We start from the raw sequence: 17,594 nt of genomic DNA on the forward strand, positions 1-17,594 counted from the left end.
ACACACACACACACACACACAAAATCAAGAAAGTAAAAGATTGATTAGAAATAGGAAGAGGTTCAATGGAAGTTTGGGGGGTAGGGAATGCAGGGGCGGTGAAGGGACAAAAGAAGGTAATGGCAGTGAGTATGCTCAAAATACCTTATATACGCACATGAAAATGTTCTCATGAAACTCGTTATATACACTTAATACATGTTAATAAAAACCATTTATTTTAAAGTTCCCCAAATGTGTTCTCTAACACAAGTCCAAGCAGCCCGAGATACAGAACAGCACTGTAAAAGAGAAGACAGTTTGGGCTTGTTCTCCTATTTTTTTGCCTTTCTTCTTAATGTTAAGTCTTAGACAATATACTCTATTCCCTATCACAAAACCTATCAAATAAATCACTGTAATTAATAAAATATAAACCTCATCTGCCAGAAAAAATTTTACTTTTTAAGTCATATGGTATGCATTCAAAATTAAATCGATCTTCTACTTGATCAATCCTATTCCTTGGTATGCATTTTCTCAGAAGCTGTCCTGTATGTCATACATTCAGAGGACAGACACATCCTTTTCCTCCCCCCACAGAAATAGCAGCCTAATGAGAAATAGACATTCAAGCAAGAAAAGCAAGTCAAACAAACAAAATACCCAAACCATAAGTAAAATCAGAGAGAGAAGTACAAAAGGTAGCAATCTAGAGACAAAGGCAAGGCTAGCAGTAAGAAAAGGGGGCATCTGAACTAAGAGGCTGAGGGTACAGACTCACATGGAGGTTTCTGAGCAGAGAGAACATATTTACAGAACCACGCCAAGGAGTTCGTCAGGTAGTGAAAGCTAAAGGTCACTAATGCAGTTGTGATTTGAATGAAATACAAACCTCAATTTCACGAAGCTTAGCTCGTTTTTCTTCACTCATTTCGGAGTACTTAGAGAACTTAGACTCAGTCATCTCTTCTCTGACTGGATTAGAATACAAATGATGTTCTTCTGACTTGGAACTCTGAGTGTCTTCTTCATCTTCACTCTCTTCTTCCTGACTATGGAAACAGAAGATACACTGCATGTCACAGCAGGGAAAACAAAACCTGGTATTTTGCAGCTTGGGTGTCTGTTTTTCACTGTCTTAGAACTTAAATGATATTGTAGAACATATTAGCATTTATAAGACATATTCTGCAAATACCTGGTCAGGTAATATTTTTAGACAGTTCTGAAAAACATTTCCTTTAAAGAAAAAGCTGAGCTTTGGTATAATATAATCACACTTTTAATAAATTCTACATGTTAATGTGATCTTCAGCACCATCATGCAATGAAATAAAATGATCAACCAACGAGTGCTGCATACTCCTCAGCTCAGGAAACTCAGGAAGGCTATAATCTGGAACGTATTAATCACAATCATCATAAAACAAAATCAATCCAACTTAAGGACCCGACCCGCTTAACACATTATACTAGAGTAAAGCACTATATAAAGTCCAAGTATTAGAAAACTATTACATTACAGTTGATCCTTCTTCCGTTCTTTTATATGTTTATGAAGTGTGTACTTTTATGTACATATGTGAGTATTTTGCCTGCATCCTTGTATGTGTATCAAGTGCATGCCTGTTACCCATGGTCAGCAGAAAAAGGTGTGGGAACCCTTGGAACTGAGTTAGGAATGGGTGTGAACATCAATGTGCATATAGGAATCATACTCAGGTTTCAAGAGCAACAAGTGCTCTTAACCCCTGAGCCATAGCTTCCTGCTATACTTTTGTGAAAAATGGAAATTCAAAATTCTAAATTTGTACCAAATTCATTACAAAATGCTACTATTTTTAGCATTTCTCTCCAAGTATTACAAGTACTAGTTTTAAATTCCATCTCTGCTGCAAATGCAACAGTTTCATGAAGTAGCCCTAAGTTAAAAGGCATTTCTGATCCAACCACTAGAGAGCAGTAGTAAGCTGTAAGAAATTCTGAATGACCAGAAAGCCATGTGCAATGTAGTTTCATAAACCTATGCTTATATTAACATGATTTACTTGGAGTTATAGGAAAAACTAAAAATATGAATTCTACTTCTTCTGACCTACAACATCAGTACTAAAATACACTCATAAGTAACACAAAAATTAGTTTTATGCCAAAACCCTAATGCTTTCAGAAATAAAATGAACCTAACAATATATCTGGAGTTCTTTGGTGGCCTTTCTACCCTTCACTGTAAATTAAAAAGAATTATCTGACCAGAACAGTATATATTTTAATGGTAACATTTTGAAGTATTATTAATGATGGAGTCATGGACATAAAAAGTCAACAAAACCAGTTTTAAAGCAAGCTAAACTGAATCATTCAAATCTCGCATCCTGCAGTTTCAGAGAGCTATCTCTATAGGTAAGCCAGACTTCTGCTTTCTAAGTATCTCATCATTACTAACGTGTTCCAGGCTCACCAATGTATCGGAAGACATCCTGTCAGCTTCTACAAATTGCTGACTGAGCAAGCGAGCACACCTCCTTACAATCCACCTGTCCATTTACTTTACCAAGTACACACAAATGCACACTCTATGCTAGGATATCGAACAGGCTTTCCCTTTTTTCTTCTTCAGTCTGAGAATAAGACTAGTTTTCATAAAATAAAAGGTTCTTCCTAATATCTTTTATGCCAACTCTTTATATTATAAAACTCATTATTGACAGCAAAGACTGTATAAAGTATGAAGCTTCCCAAAATTTATCAATACAAACATTATTTTCTTACCACCACAATGTCAAAGGCAAAAGTAATTCTCCAGGAATTACAAGAGAAAACTACCAAAATTATAATTTCTTTATACTTACAAAGCTCCCCTTTATATATTCTTCATTGTTCTGACATGTTTACATTTAAAAATAACAAAATAGTACTTAGCAGTGCATTATCCAAAAGGAAAGGAATATAATCTTCCCACTTAACATTTCAAAAATCACTTTTTGTGGATCTCAAGCAGTATTTGATAACAATGATTTGAAACAAATACAACTGATAAAACAGTAGCTTTAAGGCAGGAGTATACATCAGGTAGAAAACACAGTAAAGTGAAGCTTGTTGTAAAAGCCAGAGGCCAAAGCTCTTTATTCACTGGAAAAAAAAAAGATGGAGACTAAAGGCGATTTTCTCCAAGGACTATTATCTCAACCAAACCTGTTAGTAAAGGGGGGGGGGGGGGGAATGTATTAAGTGCAGGGAACTGGGTATGTCTGAAACTTAAGATTCTTACTTTTGGTTTTCTTCTTCTTCTGACTCTTCATGCTGGTCAAATAACTCCCACTTAGAAGTTGTCACCGCTAGAGAAAAGAATGTAATCCCATAAGGCAAATCACCATGTTTGCTCCCACACAGTAGATATCCAACTTTAGAACTGAAAGTTGGTATTACAGCTTATCTCTTCTTCCAGCAGACAATTCAATAGTGCTCTACCTCTTCTTTTCTCATACCTTATACTATATTCAAATTCAGAAATGATATAACAGATACAGCCCAAGTGAGTATAAAGAGAAAGGCAAGTGTAAACTCAATCTAACAAGAATTATGGGAGGGTCAAAGTTCTTCAGTTTCTCTGAAACTGGCCTTATAAGAGGATTTCCAAATGCACACTGCATCTACACTTTCTACTGAAACACCTTAGCCTGGAAAGGTGGTGAGTGCGTGCGTGCGTGCGTGCGTGATTTATTTGATTACTCTCAAAGCTTCCATTATTACAGGAGCACCAACAATAAATAAGTACTTATGATAGACTAAAATATGGTAACACTGAGTCTGAAGGCTTACAACAAAACACACAAGCCCAATACAAAGGTACCAATAATTTTAACAAATCAATTTTCTACCCTACCCTTTCCAAGTGCTAGGGATCTAACCCAGAGTTTTGCACATGCTAGGCAAGTACTATACTACTCAATGGCACCACTATCCCAGTACACAATTGCTTAAAAGCTCAGTGTTTACAATTTACTCACCTTGTGCTTCCAATTCAGATTCATCTACAGCCTCCCATTTTGATGGGGCAACTTTAAATATGGGTTCATTCTTCTTTGAGTCTTCAGTTGCATCCACTATTGAAGAAAAGATGAGCTATTAAATATATTAGGAGATGACTCAAACTAATGGGCTTATCAAAAAGCAAATAAAAATAAGTCCACATGTAGGAACACATTGACAGTATCAAGAACAAGGATTATGATTAACTCACTGTTTTGCTTGAGACCAGATTTTTAAGCAGAGCAAAGTAAGACCTGTTATCAACATCCCAAGACTTCTAATAAATGCCTGAGCCTATGACCAGCTCTAAATTATACATCTACTACGTTTTCTTATCCACAGATATTTTTATAAATTAGGCACACCGCCAGGCAGTGGTGGTGCATGCTTTTAATCCCAGCACTTGGGAGGCAGAGGCAGGCGGATTTCTGAGTTCGAGATCAGCCTGGTCTACAGAGTGAGTTCCAGGACAGCCAGGGCTACACAGAGAAACCCTGTCTCAAAAACAAACAAAAATAAATAAATAAATAAATAAATAAATTAGACACACCAAAAACGTAATAAAACAAACATGAAAGAACTGTTAGAATGGATTATGATACCTACAATTTAAAAATTTTTCTTGAAACTTTCCATTTGATATTTGCAGACGAGAGTTGGCAGGGGGTAACTTACCTATCAACAGCAAGACAAAAACTGGGTGTGGAGAACTATTGCATAGAAAATGTGGACACAAGTGAAGCATATGGAGGTGAGGGTAGAAAAACGAAAGGAGGTAACATTAGCATCTGACTGTAAAACACACACAAGGGACTGCCTGTAACTTTCAGACAACTGAGACAAAAAGAAAAACCTGCTATTATAGGACAGTCCCCAAAAGAGCCCTTTCCTTTGCCACAGTCAAACAAATTGCTAGATACCTAAATTTTAAAATGTCAGAAGAGGTGAGTAACCTGACACAGTCAAAAATTAACACATTTCTCCATACCATCATAGGAAAAGCTTAAAGCATTTTAGCAATTCAACCTGTTAGTCTTAATGTTTAAAATCCAAACTTACAAGGCACTCCATCCAGATCATCATCAAGACTTTTTATAGGGACGCCATCAAGGTCATCAATGGGAGTAGAATCAATGGGAATTCCATCCACGTCTTCCAGAGGAGCACCATCAAGCTCTTCCTCAATGGGAGCACCATCAAGATCATCTGGTACATCCTATAGAAACATGCAGTACTGCATTATTTTTTTTTTTTACTTCTCTCACTGTTAGATTAACTAAAAATCCAGTACATACAACATGGCTAGATATCCTTACTTCCAGACATAATGTAAATATATGCTGAGATCTGGTAACACAGAAAGTCCAAAAAGAGAAGAACAAGTATAAAGACCAGTGGAAGAGAAACACTGAACACTGAAGAAACTGAAACAAGAGTCTGAGAAGATAGCAGAAGAGTAGCTGTCCCTTCACCAACTGGTGAGGGAGAGCCAGAACATCCTTGAAGGAAGTGAAATGATACTGGACAAGAATAGAATCAGATGTGTACTGCGCAAAGCGTAGCTCCCTGGTTTCCAAAAGCAATTTAGCTCAACCTCCCCAAATGTTATGGGAGATGGAACTCTCAAAAGCAAGTCTCAATAAGACTCCTCTACTACAAAAGCCCAAAAGGATACATAGGCTGCAACACAGTAACATCAGAATCAGTAAGTAAAATGAAAAGAATCCTCTACTAGGGAACTGAAAGATACTGTTATAGGTTAAAAGTCAGAAGAAACTAAATTTTGCAAAATTTTCTTGTAAAAATAATGAATGTTAGAACCCAGGCCCAAAAGGAGTCAGCAATAGAGAGGAAAATTGTTAAGAAAATGAACAATATGGATAAAAGTAATTTGAAATGTTTGAATGGAAAACCTCAATGAATTAAAGAAAATTTACAGTAGACTGCACATAGAGACACTTGTACATAGTCTTAATAATCGGAGTTCAATCAAAGTGAACAAGAAAGATTAAAGAACACTGAGGTTGTCTTCTGTCTCCTTCTCAAGAGCTGTAGCAGGCACATGCCTACCCACACTATAAGATTAAAAAGTAAAAATAAATAAGTAAATAAAATAAGAGAAAAGATTTTGGGAGGGTTAGAGTAGGGGTTTTTGGAGGGGGAAGCAGACTAGAGAAATGGTTCAATGGTTTAACTTGATGAGATTTATTTACAGTAAGTTTATGAAGGCCCTCTTGTAAGTTGAGGGGCTTCTATGTATTATTTGTTTTCTAATATATCATAAATCTTTTCAAGTTACAAAAAAAAAGTGCCTATCACATAAGAACACATTGAAAATCCCTGTCTTATGTAACACTGTCTCCTGGATTATTTAATGGCAAACAGGTATCTTTCACAAAGAAATATGATATATGAACATTCCTCCTTCCCCAGAAAAAGTTTAAGTAGAGAACACCTACCTCTGTTTCCTTTTCTTCAATGATATTTACAAGTCCTAAGAAAATATTCTGAAGTTTGATCAAAAACGGTTCTGGGTAAATTGCCCAATCTTCCCATGCTCTGAAGCAGGTCATTACCCGTTGCTAAATTAATAGAAAGCAGACAGTAAATGTCTAGTTGAAACAGTATGTCTGAACTTCAGTTCATGAGAATACCACTGTTATTGCTGAATTCCTTTAAGTTGCTAGATCTTTTTTCCAAATTAAAAAAAATAAATAAATAACTACATATATCATTCCTAAATTTTTAAAGCAATTCAATGGCATCTTCCAAGTAAGCATAATAAAGGTCTAAAAATGCTGGGGGAAAAACTTTTTTTTAAAAAAAAAAATTTTTTTAAATTAATTAAGGTTACCTCTCAAGTTGTCAGTGTTTATGAGCCAAATCCTGAAAAACAATTTCACAGTACCTTCTGACCACTAGAAACCAAATCAACCAAGTTTTACTCTGATTCCATTATGCTCCAATGAGGTACTTCCTGTTCCTGGCTAACACTTTCCTGTGTACACTTCCCACACTTTCCAATAAAGTATAACAATCAAAATTTAAGACTAAAAAAAAAGTTTCAATGGATTTGTTTGGATGTAATGGGGTCATGGGATCCCAAGCTAAAGAAAGGTCTTCACAAAATCTTCCCCATAGTAGTATATTCATTGACTCAATTGCTACCTTGGGCTTTAACTGGCTCTGTCCTAACACTGGCTTATAACTTAAGGTTCTCGGTCTTTCTTTTCTTTTCTTTTCTTTTTTTGTTTTTTGAGGCAAGGTTTCTCTGTGTAATAGCTCTGGATATCCTGGACTCTTATTTTGTAGACTATGCTGGCCTGAACTCAGAGATCCATCTGCCTCTGCCTTCCCAGTGTTGGGATTGAGGCACGCACCACCATACCCAGCCTCATAGTCTTTCATTTAAGAGGTTATTAAAAAAAAAAAAAACCTGGGTAGGCTTTTTTCCTTGAAAGCAACACATTACAATTAATAACCTGTCTTGAATGTGTACGCATGATCTAAACCAAGAGCAGTGTCCAGCACTCCTCACCCTCCTAAAATTTTAAATCTTCCATACAACTCCAGAAGAATTTACAAGATCCAGTTTTCAAATCATCAAGGCCATTCTTAAACTACCTTTGTGCTCCCACCATTGTTCATCTGCAAATTGGGAAAACAGTGACCCACTGTATCTTTACCAAGTTCTGCACCTGAACACAGCTGGGCAGGACTGTGTGTAAATGGCACTCTGTTTTCATAATGACACTTCACACTGGGGTCCATAGGGCCTTCCTCCTCTGGTGGCATCCTGTGATAGACTCAGTCCACTTAGTCTTCCCAAAGTACCAGGCTCTCCTGAGACCCTGGAAGATGTGGCTGGCTGCTGCCTTCCATGCTCTCCAGCTCAAGCATAGTAGGTCCCTCAGCAGACCCAGGGTGAGGTGGGTACCTCCAGGCCTTGTGACACAGCATGTGAGGCACATCACAACCACCTACCATACTAGAGCCATCAATGCCCTGAAGATACTTTCTAAACAACCATAAATAACTATATGTTCCTAATTCAGACAAATTTTATATAGCATTATAAGAAAAACAGTCTTCTGAATGTGTTCTTCAGAATGTGAAGAGGAATCAACGGTATTCAAATGTTCAAATAAGGCATGAGGACTTGAGTTTAGCTCCCAGCACCTATATCAGCTGGCTCATAAAATTCCCTGTAATTCCAACTCCAGGGGAATCCTATGCCTCTGCCTTGGGTAGGCACCAGCACACCATGTGCATACACCCACAAAGAGACACACATACATAATTAAAATTAATTATTCATTAGAGAAATTTTAAAGAAAAATATTTAAATAACATAAAACTAAAAACTAACTGACAATATTTAAAAAACCTTAAAAGTAATTCCTAAAGGATCCACATTGTAAATATTACACTGTTGTACATTCTTTTACAGCCCTCTAATGTCCTTCTCTATTTCACACATTAGGGCAGAAACAATAAAATATACATACCTTAAAGTTTTCAGATTGTAAATGGCCTTGAATTGTACGATAAGTAGCATTGAGGTCTGAAAATATCTGACATAGCTTTGTTTCAAAACTGAAATTCAAACAATACATTCTTTAAAACAGCATTTATTTCTTTAAAAAAGTCACATTCTCTTCAGCCCACTGGCCAATGAAAACCTCTCCTGTTCTTATAAAGCAAATTAAGAAAACACCAGTGCCCTTCTTTACCAGGCAACTTTATATTTAGGATGAATTTAGCCATCTGGCCCTTTGTGTCATATAAAAAAACAAACTTAAAAGTAAATGATGTACATAAGGCAAAAAAGTATTAACAGAATTAAAAGTAGGGCTCTCCTAAAACTATTCACATACACACATACACAGATATACGTATGTAGCCTAAGCTAACCTAGGACTCGCTATGTAGCCAAGGATAACCTTGAACTTATCCTCCCACCACACTTGATTTTGTACAGTGCAGAAGATCAAACCCCAAAGCTTTAACACACTAGATAGTACTCCACCAACTGAACTCCGCCTATACCTACTCATGACTTATTTTTCAAAGACCACCTGGATGCTGTATAGAGATGTATAGAGAACAAACCAGGTGTAGAAGAGGGAGACTACTATTGTAATTCAGGACAGACAAGGGTAGTATGGACCACCAGCCAGGAAAGGGGTGCTAGTCTGCTTCTTTAGATATAAAATATATTTATATCAATAAGATGTGTTACAGATGGGGCTGAAGAGGAAGAGAGGAATCAGACAGACTCCAAAGTTGGGAATTTAAGAGACAGAAATGCAAATCAGCCCTGTTATATAGCTTAGCTAGAATCACCTTGAGCTACTGATCTCTCTGCCTCTACCTCTGTACTGCCAGGATCACGGTGGGAACACCACACCTGCTTTTGAGTGGAACTGAATCAAACCCAGGGCTTTTCCATACCAGGAAAACACTCAAACAACTGGGTTACAATTCCCAGCCCAGGCCACAATTCTAATTTTCTTTTAGAGTCAATTTCTTACCCAGAGCCTGATTATTTAACAAGCACAGAAGGGGTTTATATAGGAATTATGATGTCCACTACAACTCCCTCCTGCTTTAGCAAACAAGAACAAGAAAAATCAATGAATTGGGAGGGAGAGATAGCTACTTAGAGCACTGGGTTCATTCAGCTCCCAGTACCAACATGACAGATCACAAATATAATTCCAGGGGATATGATACCTTCTAACCTACATAGGCACCAGGCACACATGTGCATACATAATATATACAGGCATAGCACTCATGGAAAAATAAATCTTTTTTTAAAAAAATTAATATAGTGATTATCAACAGAAAACAATGTTAAACCTTGGGTTTCTTCTTTTTGCATGCCATTATTTATTATACTATTTATTCTTACTATAAAGTAGCTAAATACGCAAAATAATGTAGTTTTCATTTTTTTAAACTCCACCTATTTGTTTCACTGTAAATATTTAACAAATAAAATATAAAGCATGGTGGTTCATACTAAAATCTCAGCACCTGGAAGGTTAGGGTAAGAAGACTGCCACAAATTCAAAGTCAGTCTGGGCTGCAGAGTAGGTTCTAAGCCATCTAGGCTAAAGTAAAACTTTTAGCTCAATTAAAACCAAAAAACAAATGATAGTCAGCTACATTGCTCAGTGGATAAAAACACTTGCTGCCAAAGTGAACAACTTGAGTTCAATCCCTGGGCCCCGTGTGGTGAAAGGAGACTCAACCCCTATAAGTTGTCTTCCCTATGTCATGTCCCATGTTCATACATACATACACACAAATGTCATTAAAAAGAAAAACTGAAAAAAAAAAGTTTTCAAAAAACTGTTAATTTAAGTTTACATTGGTTTAGTTCAATAAACCTTGAGTTTACTTGTTTAAAAATTCTACTAAATGAGTAGATTAAAATTATCTTTAAAACCTTTTCTTTATTATTACTATTGTGGGGCTAGGGATTGAAGTAAGGTTAGAAGACAGCTTTATGGAGTCTTTATTCCCTTCCCCCTTTGCATGAGTTCCTAGATCAAATTGTCACAGGCTAGCACAGCAAGCATCTTAGTGCAGAGCCACCTCAATGACCCCTAAAACTGTTTCCTATTAATGAAGAATGCTAACAGAATAACCCTCTTTTTTGGTCTCCTCATCCTTAAATACATTACTTCAAGAGGATCAGCTCATCTCTTATACGTACAATTTTCTGTAATATGAAGCATTGGCAACTTTGGCTGAAGAGTTGTATAAAACATCAGAAACCAAATATAATCTGGCAATCTGTAAACAAAATAAGACAAAATGAAAACACTAACCAATAGTATATCTGGAAAAAACCCATACACTCATACTTTGAAGTAGTGGTAGAGGATAAGCTTAGGAACAATTTAACAGTAAATACTATTAGAGTTATATGAAACCCAACATCATTACAATCATGACTTTTGCAGGAATGCAATGTTAATTTATTTACATTTCAACCAGTTTCTCAGACAGAAGACTATATAGAAAAGATGTTACCAGTCAAGCTCTTTATGACAAAAAAGAACTTTTTATAATTTTTAAAAAGTTCCAACTCAAAGTCAATTATTATCCCCCTTCTCTTAACTACATAAATGTTCAGGAAGAAAAACTAACTTCTATTACCTTCTTGGGAAGAGGTGTCTTTAAAATAGACAATGACTCAGTAATGCAATCCACTATTTCTTCAGCAGCTTCAGCATTATTAAGACAAAAAACCATGGCATCTCCAATATCATTTTTCCTTGGAGTTAATCCTCGCAAGATTTCTTCTAATTTATCCCGCTGTCTAAATATAAATTATAAATATTTAAACATAATATCCTAAGTGTCCCAACAATTACTGCTCACAGACTAATTTCTCATGGTTGTTGCTCTAGTAAACCAGTTACCATGGTTCACCTCACAAAAACTAGTTTAAAACCCACTCAGATAAAATGGTTTTAAAAGACTGAGTTTTGTTAGGTTCCCCAAATTGGCTACAATTTTTTAAAGAACTTATATAAAGAAGAATATTTATTAAAAAATTAACAAAATATTCTAATGATTTTTTTGTTTTGTTTTGTTTGTTTGTTTGTTTGAGACAGGGCTTCTCTTTGTAGCCCTGGCTACCCTGGAACTCACTCTGTAGAACAGGCTGGCCTCTGAACTCAGAAATCCGCCTGCCTCTGCCTCCCAAGTGCTGCCCGGCTTCTAATGACTTTTTAAAAACTTAACATAAGTAAATTTTAAATTACAGTCTCCAAAAGTATTTCACTCTTACTATCCCCACTTAAGACAGAAAACCTCCAAGTTCTCCACATCCTTCCTTTGAAAGAAGTATTACTTTATCACTTTTACAAGGAATTAAAGTAGGATAAGCTTTTTCTGTAAGAAATATTTTAGGTTCTACTTGTTAGACAGTTCCTCTACTCCTATAATTCCAAGGCACTCTTACATACATACAAAGAAACAAGCACCATTGTGTTTCAATAAAACTTTATTTACTTGAAAGGCAAGATGGCACAACAGGTAAAGGCACTTGCCTCCAAGCCTGATAACCTCAGTTTCATCCCTAGTACCCGAGGTGAAAGAGGGAAAAAAAAAAAGCAAAGAATCCTTCAAATTGTCCCCTAACCTCCACATATGTGCCATCGCGTATGCCCAAAACACAAAATATAGTAAGTCAATGTAGTCAGAACTTTAACCTTTATTTACAAAACCAGGAGATAGCTAGATTTAGACCAAGGACTGGATCTACAGCTAATGTAATGAGCATAAACCTAGAGGAACAAATACAGCTGAAGGACTCCACTAACAACCACTGGCACTAACAATGCAATCACGCAATGGCTATTAAGCCTCATACACTTTACAAGGAAGTATTTAACATTATATGCTAAAGTCTTTTCTTAATACTTTATTTTTATTTTATGTGCATTGCTGTTCTTCCTGCACATATGTCTTGTGTGAGAGTGTCAGATCCCCTAGAACTGAAATTACAGCCATATGGGTGCAGGGAATTGAACAAGAGTCCTTTGGAAGAACAGCCAGTGCTCTTAGCTACTGAGTCTTCTTTCCAACCCCTATACTAAAATCTTAGGCAATATTTTTCATGAGATATGAAGAACCTCTAAGCACTTATTAAATACATCTGCTTTCTAAAATGTGGATAACTCACTATACTAGTTCTGAGCAAGCACTAGATTTTTGTAAGATTTAATTTTTATCTTATGTTTGTGTGTTTTATTTCCATGGATAAGTAAACATGCATAACATGCATGGTGCCTGCAAAGACCTAAAGAGGACACAGCTCTAGATCCCTAGAGCTAGAGATACAGATAGATGGTTGTGGGCAACCACATAGGTGCTGGTCCTTGGCAAGAGCAGCAAGCACTCACTTATTAGGTGAGCCATCTCACCAGTGAGTACTAATATTAAAGTTTCCTAGCTGCCATCTCAGAACTACTACAAACACAAACGCTATGGAAAGGCTGTGCATAACCAATGCCTGACCCAACTAGGTACATAGTATATTTCCCTCTTTTATCTTGCACTGTGACAATAATTCTAACAGTCTCTGGGTAATTTGTGTAAGAACTTAATACTTAAAGTGCAATGCTGGAGAAAGAGCTCAACTGTGTTTAATGATCACTAATTTCATCAGGAAGAGGTCAACAGGATAATTACTTGTACTTTCCACTATGTTTATCAAAGATGTCTAAAATCGTTGCCAGGCAGTGGTGGCGCACGCCTTTAATCCTATCACTTGGGAGGCAGAGGCAGGTGGATCTCTGAGTTCGAGGCCAGCCTGGTCTACAGAGTGAGTTCCAGGACAGCCAGGGCTATACAGAGAAACCCTGTCTCAAAAAAACAAAAAAACAAAACAAAACCAAAGATGTCTAAAATCATAAAGTATAAATAAAACATTCCCAAGTGAAACTACCATGTCATCTTACAGCTAGCTGAAAGAGTTACAGCGAGCAGGACACTAATGAACGCAACTATTAAAGCAACTTTCCTGAATATATAAGAGAAAAGCTCTTACTCTTCCTTGAGCGCTCCCTTCCGACTAGGCTCTTCTACAAAGGCTTCCGTCTCTTGCTCCTCGGACATCCCATGAAGGTATGGATTTAATGGTGGTGGCCTCCAAAAAGAGCCATTTTTGAACATTCGAAAATCTTCTGTCCGCCACTTCGTTGGAGAATCTCCCTAACAATACCCAGAATGTTATTTCAACAGTCTAAACAACACAGTTAGTCAACAGAGTGACTAATGCTACTTGCCTGCAGAATAGAATAAAGCTTCCACCTGTAGTAAACATGGGCTGGCGTCTGGTTTTCAAATAAGAACCTAAAAAAACAAACAAAAACATTAAACACCATCATCTACTTTAATAACTATATAAAGCCAACTATTTACAAGCTTATTCAATTAAAAAAAAAGAACTACTATCAATGATAGTAGTTCAACTACTACATACAAATGAGAAATACTATTGATACTATTGCCTCCTTACATCTAAAGACCAAAAACAAAGACTCTGGGACAGGAGGAGAAAGGGTCCTCTCACCTTCTATGACATCCACCTTCCCGCCCCAGACTGTCTTACAAACTAATCTCAATTGTCCATAATGCGTGCTTCTCATTGAGTCATATGATTGGTTTTAGAATTTCTTTAAATTTTTGTTTGAGCCGGGGCCTCTCTATGTAGCCATGACTGTCCTGGAACTCGGAATATACTCCAACAAGCAGCCCTCAAACTCCAAGAGATTTATCCACCTCCCAAGTCCTTGGATTAAAGATATACAACATGCCATACTCGACATGGTTGTTTTTTATAAAACACAAGATGATATATTGTAACACTGGAAAGACTTTTTTCAATATGTAAATCTGAAAAAAACCTTTACCCCATTTAACATTTAAATTAATGTCTTAGATAAAGCAATTCAAATAATTTCCTGTCAAAATACTTTGCTCAATTCTAGCTTGCTTATAACTCCTTTAATTGAAAAGCATAATGAAATACTACTTAAGTGATAGAAAACCAACCTAAGCACATTCTGGTCTAACTACTAAGACTCACTATATATCACTTATTTGTTTGTATATATGCATGTGCTCATGTAGGCAAATGGCAGCCAAAGGACAATGTTTGGAAATCTTTTCACTCTCTTAAAACCACATGGGTTCTGGGTATAGAGTTTCTGGAAGGTAAAAAGATGTCTGGAAATGAATGGATGGATAGCAACGTTGCATAGTAATATGGATGTACTTAATGCCCTCAAACATAGTTAACGCGTAAGTTTTGTTATAGATTTACTACCATAATAAAAGAAGCATACCTGAACATAGGATTGTTGATTTCTCTGTTCATAATCATAGCTTCAAACATTGGCCCTTCACGTACAACAAATTCTATCATTCGGTGTATCAGGGCGAGTAAATTCCTACAACAACAACACAGTTAAAGAAAATGGATTCAGACATATCCCTATATAAAACTACTCTTAAGTTACTACAATGGTGCAGTTAAAAAAATCATTCTGCTAACAGATTTAATATCAAAAAAATAATATGGAGCACACACTAAAGGCCTTGAGCATTAAGAGGGAATAGGGCAGTGAGGACAGAGGAATGAGAAGGAAGGAGAGGTGAGGAGTGTGGGAAGCCACAACAGCTTGATAGTAACAGATTTAATTTTCTAAATACCACTTAACATTATTTTCAAAATGCAAAAAAGTAAAATTATAAATCACAACTAATTGGATAGCTGCAAATATGTAAAATCAGCCAACTTACAATTTACATGTTACAGCCATCTAAAAATGTACACACTATGTCTGTTTTAAGAGAAAATATTCCTAATACAGTCACTTTCATAATGATATTGAAATGTTTTAACCATAACTTTAATTTACAAAACTGAAAAACTAACAAATTTAAGAGCTGATTTAATAAAAGACCCATCTAAGTTCCTGTGTTTTTAATACACACATACCAGATGGAGTTTTTACTAAATCTGACCTTTAATGAGGCAACATCCCTTTAAAGCACACTTCAAAATTAGTTTAGGATCCCTAACATGTAATCCTGCTTATATACTATCAACCAATATAAAATTATATTGTAAAGCCATTAGTGAATGAATTCCTAAACTTTACAAAACACGGGACACGGTAAAGTACCCACTTTCTGTAATACTAATCTTCCAATATTTAAACCGAGATATGAGTAACTGTTTATTAAGTCACTTTATTGGTTGCATTCATAGAAAGAATTATTTTTAAAGTCTGAAAATCTTTAATAAAGAATCCAAATTAATTTCAGACATTGAAAATGTGTCAGGCAGAAATGACTCGGCTTACATATTCCTAAGCTCCTCTAGACTTCTCCTTCACCAGTCCCCAAGAAGTACAAAGTTGGCAAATGACCACTGGGAACAGCAAAAGGATATTGGTTCACAGTGTAAGACACATGTATACTCTATCTTAAGCATTCTCAACTCAATTAAGTCCATGTAACTACTAGAATATAAATATAGTTAGTTATAGAAGACAGATTTGGGTGGGGGGAGGTGAAGGGGGTCCATAATACTTTGTTTCAAAGTATCTGACAGTGAAATAATCTTAATTATGAACTATATTTTCTACAGTTTTCAAACAAGCCAACTTAAATGGACACTAATATTTCTACGTAGTAGAAAAATTTAATTCTAAAGACCAAAAAATTACATGGAGATATAAAATTTTATAAAGGGGAAATTATATATTTAGAACTACCAATTTAACTTAAAATTGTTAAAAAAAAAAAATCACTTAATTTTAACCTAAAATTTCTTTTCCTTCACAAAAGTATTAACTGCTGTGCAGATACACAGTACTGCCCCATAGTAAGAAGGAATTCTCAACACCATGCAGCTCATGGCACTGTTTAGAAAGGGGCCATGCAATTGTTACTCAGATCTAAAATCCCCATTGCTATAAAGCAAATTAAAACTCAGGGAAGTTTTATGTGCAAATCATAAAACATGACCATTGACCAGGTGGACAAATGTTATAGACCTAGAGATTTTTATCAATATAGTCAAAAACAACTTGATTTCATTAATTTAAAGAACATGAAAAAATGATTTACCAAGTTTAAAACCAAAGGATTCATTCTCATAGTAAGTCAAAACTTCTCAGCAATATATATATAATTTTGTTTAAAAATAAGCTGTGTCACACATAAAATTCCTGGACTTGGTTTTTTTTTTGAATGCTACAAAAAATACTTTCCCTGTAAACATTTTAACAGTGGAAAAATAACCCACTATAGTATTAAACAGGCTTATAACTAATAAAAATCTATGTTTGTTAAATTACAAGTTTAAAGGAGCTTTTAAAATGTTTCCTATGATTATTTAAAGTCAAATGTGACAATGAGTTGCTGCTCACTTGGAATCAAGGGAAGACATTATCCGGACTCTTCCCGTAAGGATTACATAATTCTCTTAGTTAAAAAATTACTTTTTCTACCAAAACAAAACAGTGTAGTACAAAAATGTTATATTTTAAAGTGTATTATTTTATTTTTAAACAGTAATTATCTTATTCTGGGTAACCAAAACAGAAAAAAAAAAGGTCTCTCAGTTATAATAAAAACCACATTTATTGGAGTCGATCGTACCAATGTCTGGTCAAAAATTGTATACTTTCCCAATCCATCCCATGATGCTTTCCTGGTCCCCCGCTGCCGCAGACAGTTCAGCTGGTGTTGCTCACCAAGGCCAATGTCAAAGAGAATTTGGAATTCTTTTGTGTTCATTTATTATTCAACCAGTGTTGTGTTTCTGTGTTTGGGAAAAGGCTGAGCTTGACTGAGCAAGAGCATACCTACATGATTGCTCTTTATTAGCAGTGTATTAAGAAAGAAAGAAAAAAAAGGACAAGAAAGAAAAATAATAAAAGAGATCCAAACGCCTTTGTTATTATGAGTAAAAGATTCTAATGTATCCAGTGTCCATGAAAACAATTGGAATTTCTTCTTAAAATCAATTAGGAAAAAAA

The 17,594-nt window shown here is 35.7% G+C and overlaps 1 protein-coding gene across 4 annotated transcripts in view; it reads right to left on the reverse strand.

The window, feature by feature from the left end:
- U2surp (U2 snRNP associated SURP domain containing) overlaps positions 1-17,594 on the reverse strand; it is a 50,200-nt gene that overhangs the window by 10,116 nt on the left and 22,490 nt on the right. For all 4 annotated transcript variants that reach the window (XM_031346350.1, XM_031346351.1, XM_031346348.1 and 1 more), the window contains 11 exons: positions 14,889-14,993; positions 13,827-13,893; positions 13,589-13,752; positions 11,188-11,350; positions 10,742-10,821; positions 8,523-8,610; positions 6,474-6,596; positions 5,074-5,230; positions 3,993-4,088; positions 3,254-3,320; positions 875-1,034 (listed from right to left, as the gene is read on the reverse strand). In XM_031346350.1, the coding sequence (XP_031202210.1) occupies positions 875-1,034; positions 3,254-3,320; positions 3,993-4,088; positions 5,074-5,230; positions 6,474-6,596; positions 8,523-8,610; positions 10,742-10,821; positions 11,188-11,350; positions 13,589-13,752; positions 13,827-13,893; positions 14,889-14,993 (1,270 nt within the window). The remainder of the gene's footprint in view (positions 1-874; positions 1,035-3,253; positions 3,321-3,992; positions 4,089-5,073; positions 5,231-6,473; positions 6,597-8,522; positions 8,611-10,741; positions 10,822-11,187; positions 11,351-13,588; positions 13,753-13,826; positions 13,894-14,888; positions 14,994-17,594) is intronic.

The sequence above is a fragment of the Mastomys coucha genome, unplaced genomic scaffold (genome assembly GCF_008632895.1).
Source record: "Mastomys coucha isolate ucsf_1 unplaced genomic scaffold, UCSF_Mcou_1 pScaffold23, whole genome shotgun sequence".
NCBI classification, from domain to species: domain Eukaryota; kingdom Metazoa; phylum Chordata; class Mammalia; order Rodentia; family Muridae; genus Mastomys; species Mastomys coucha.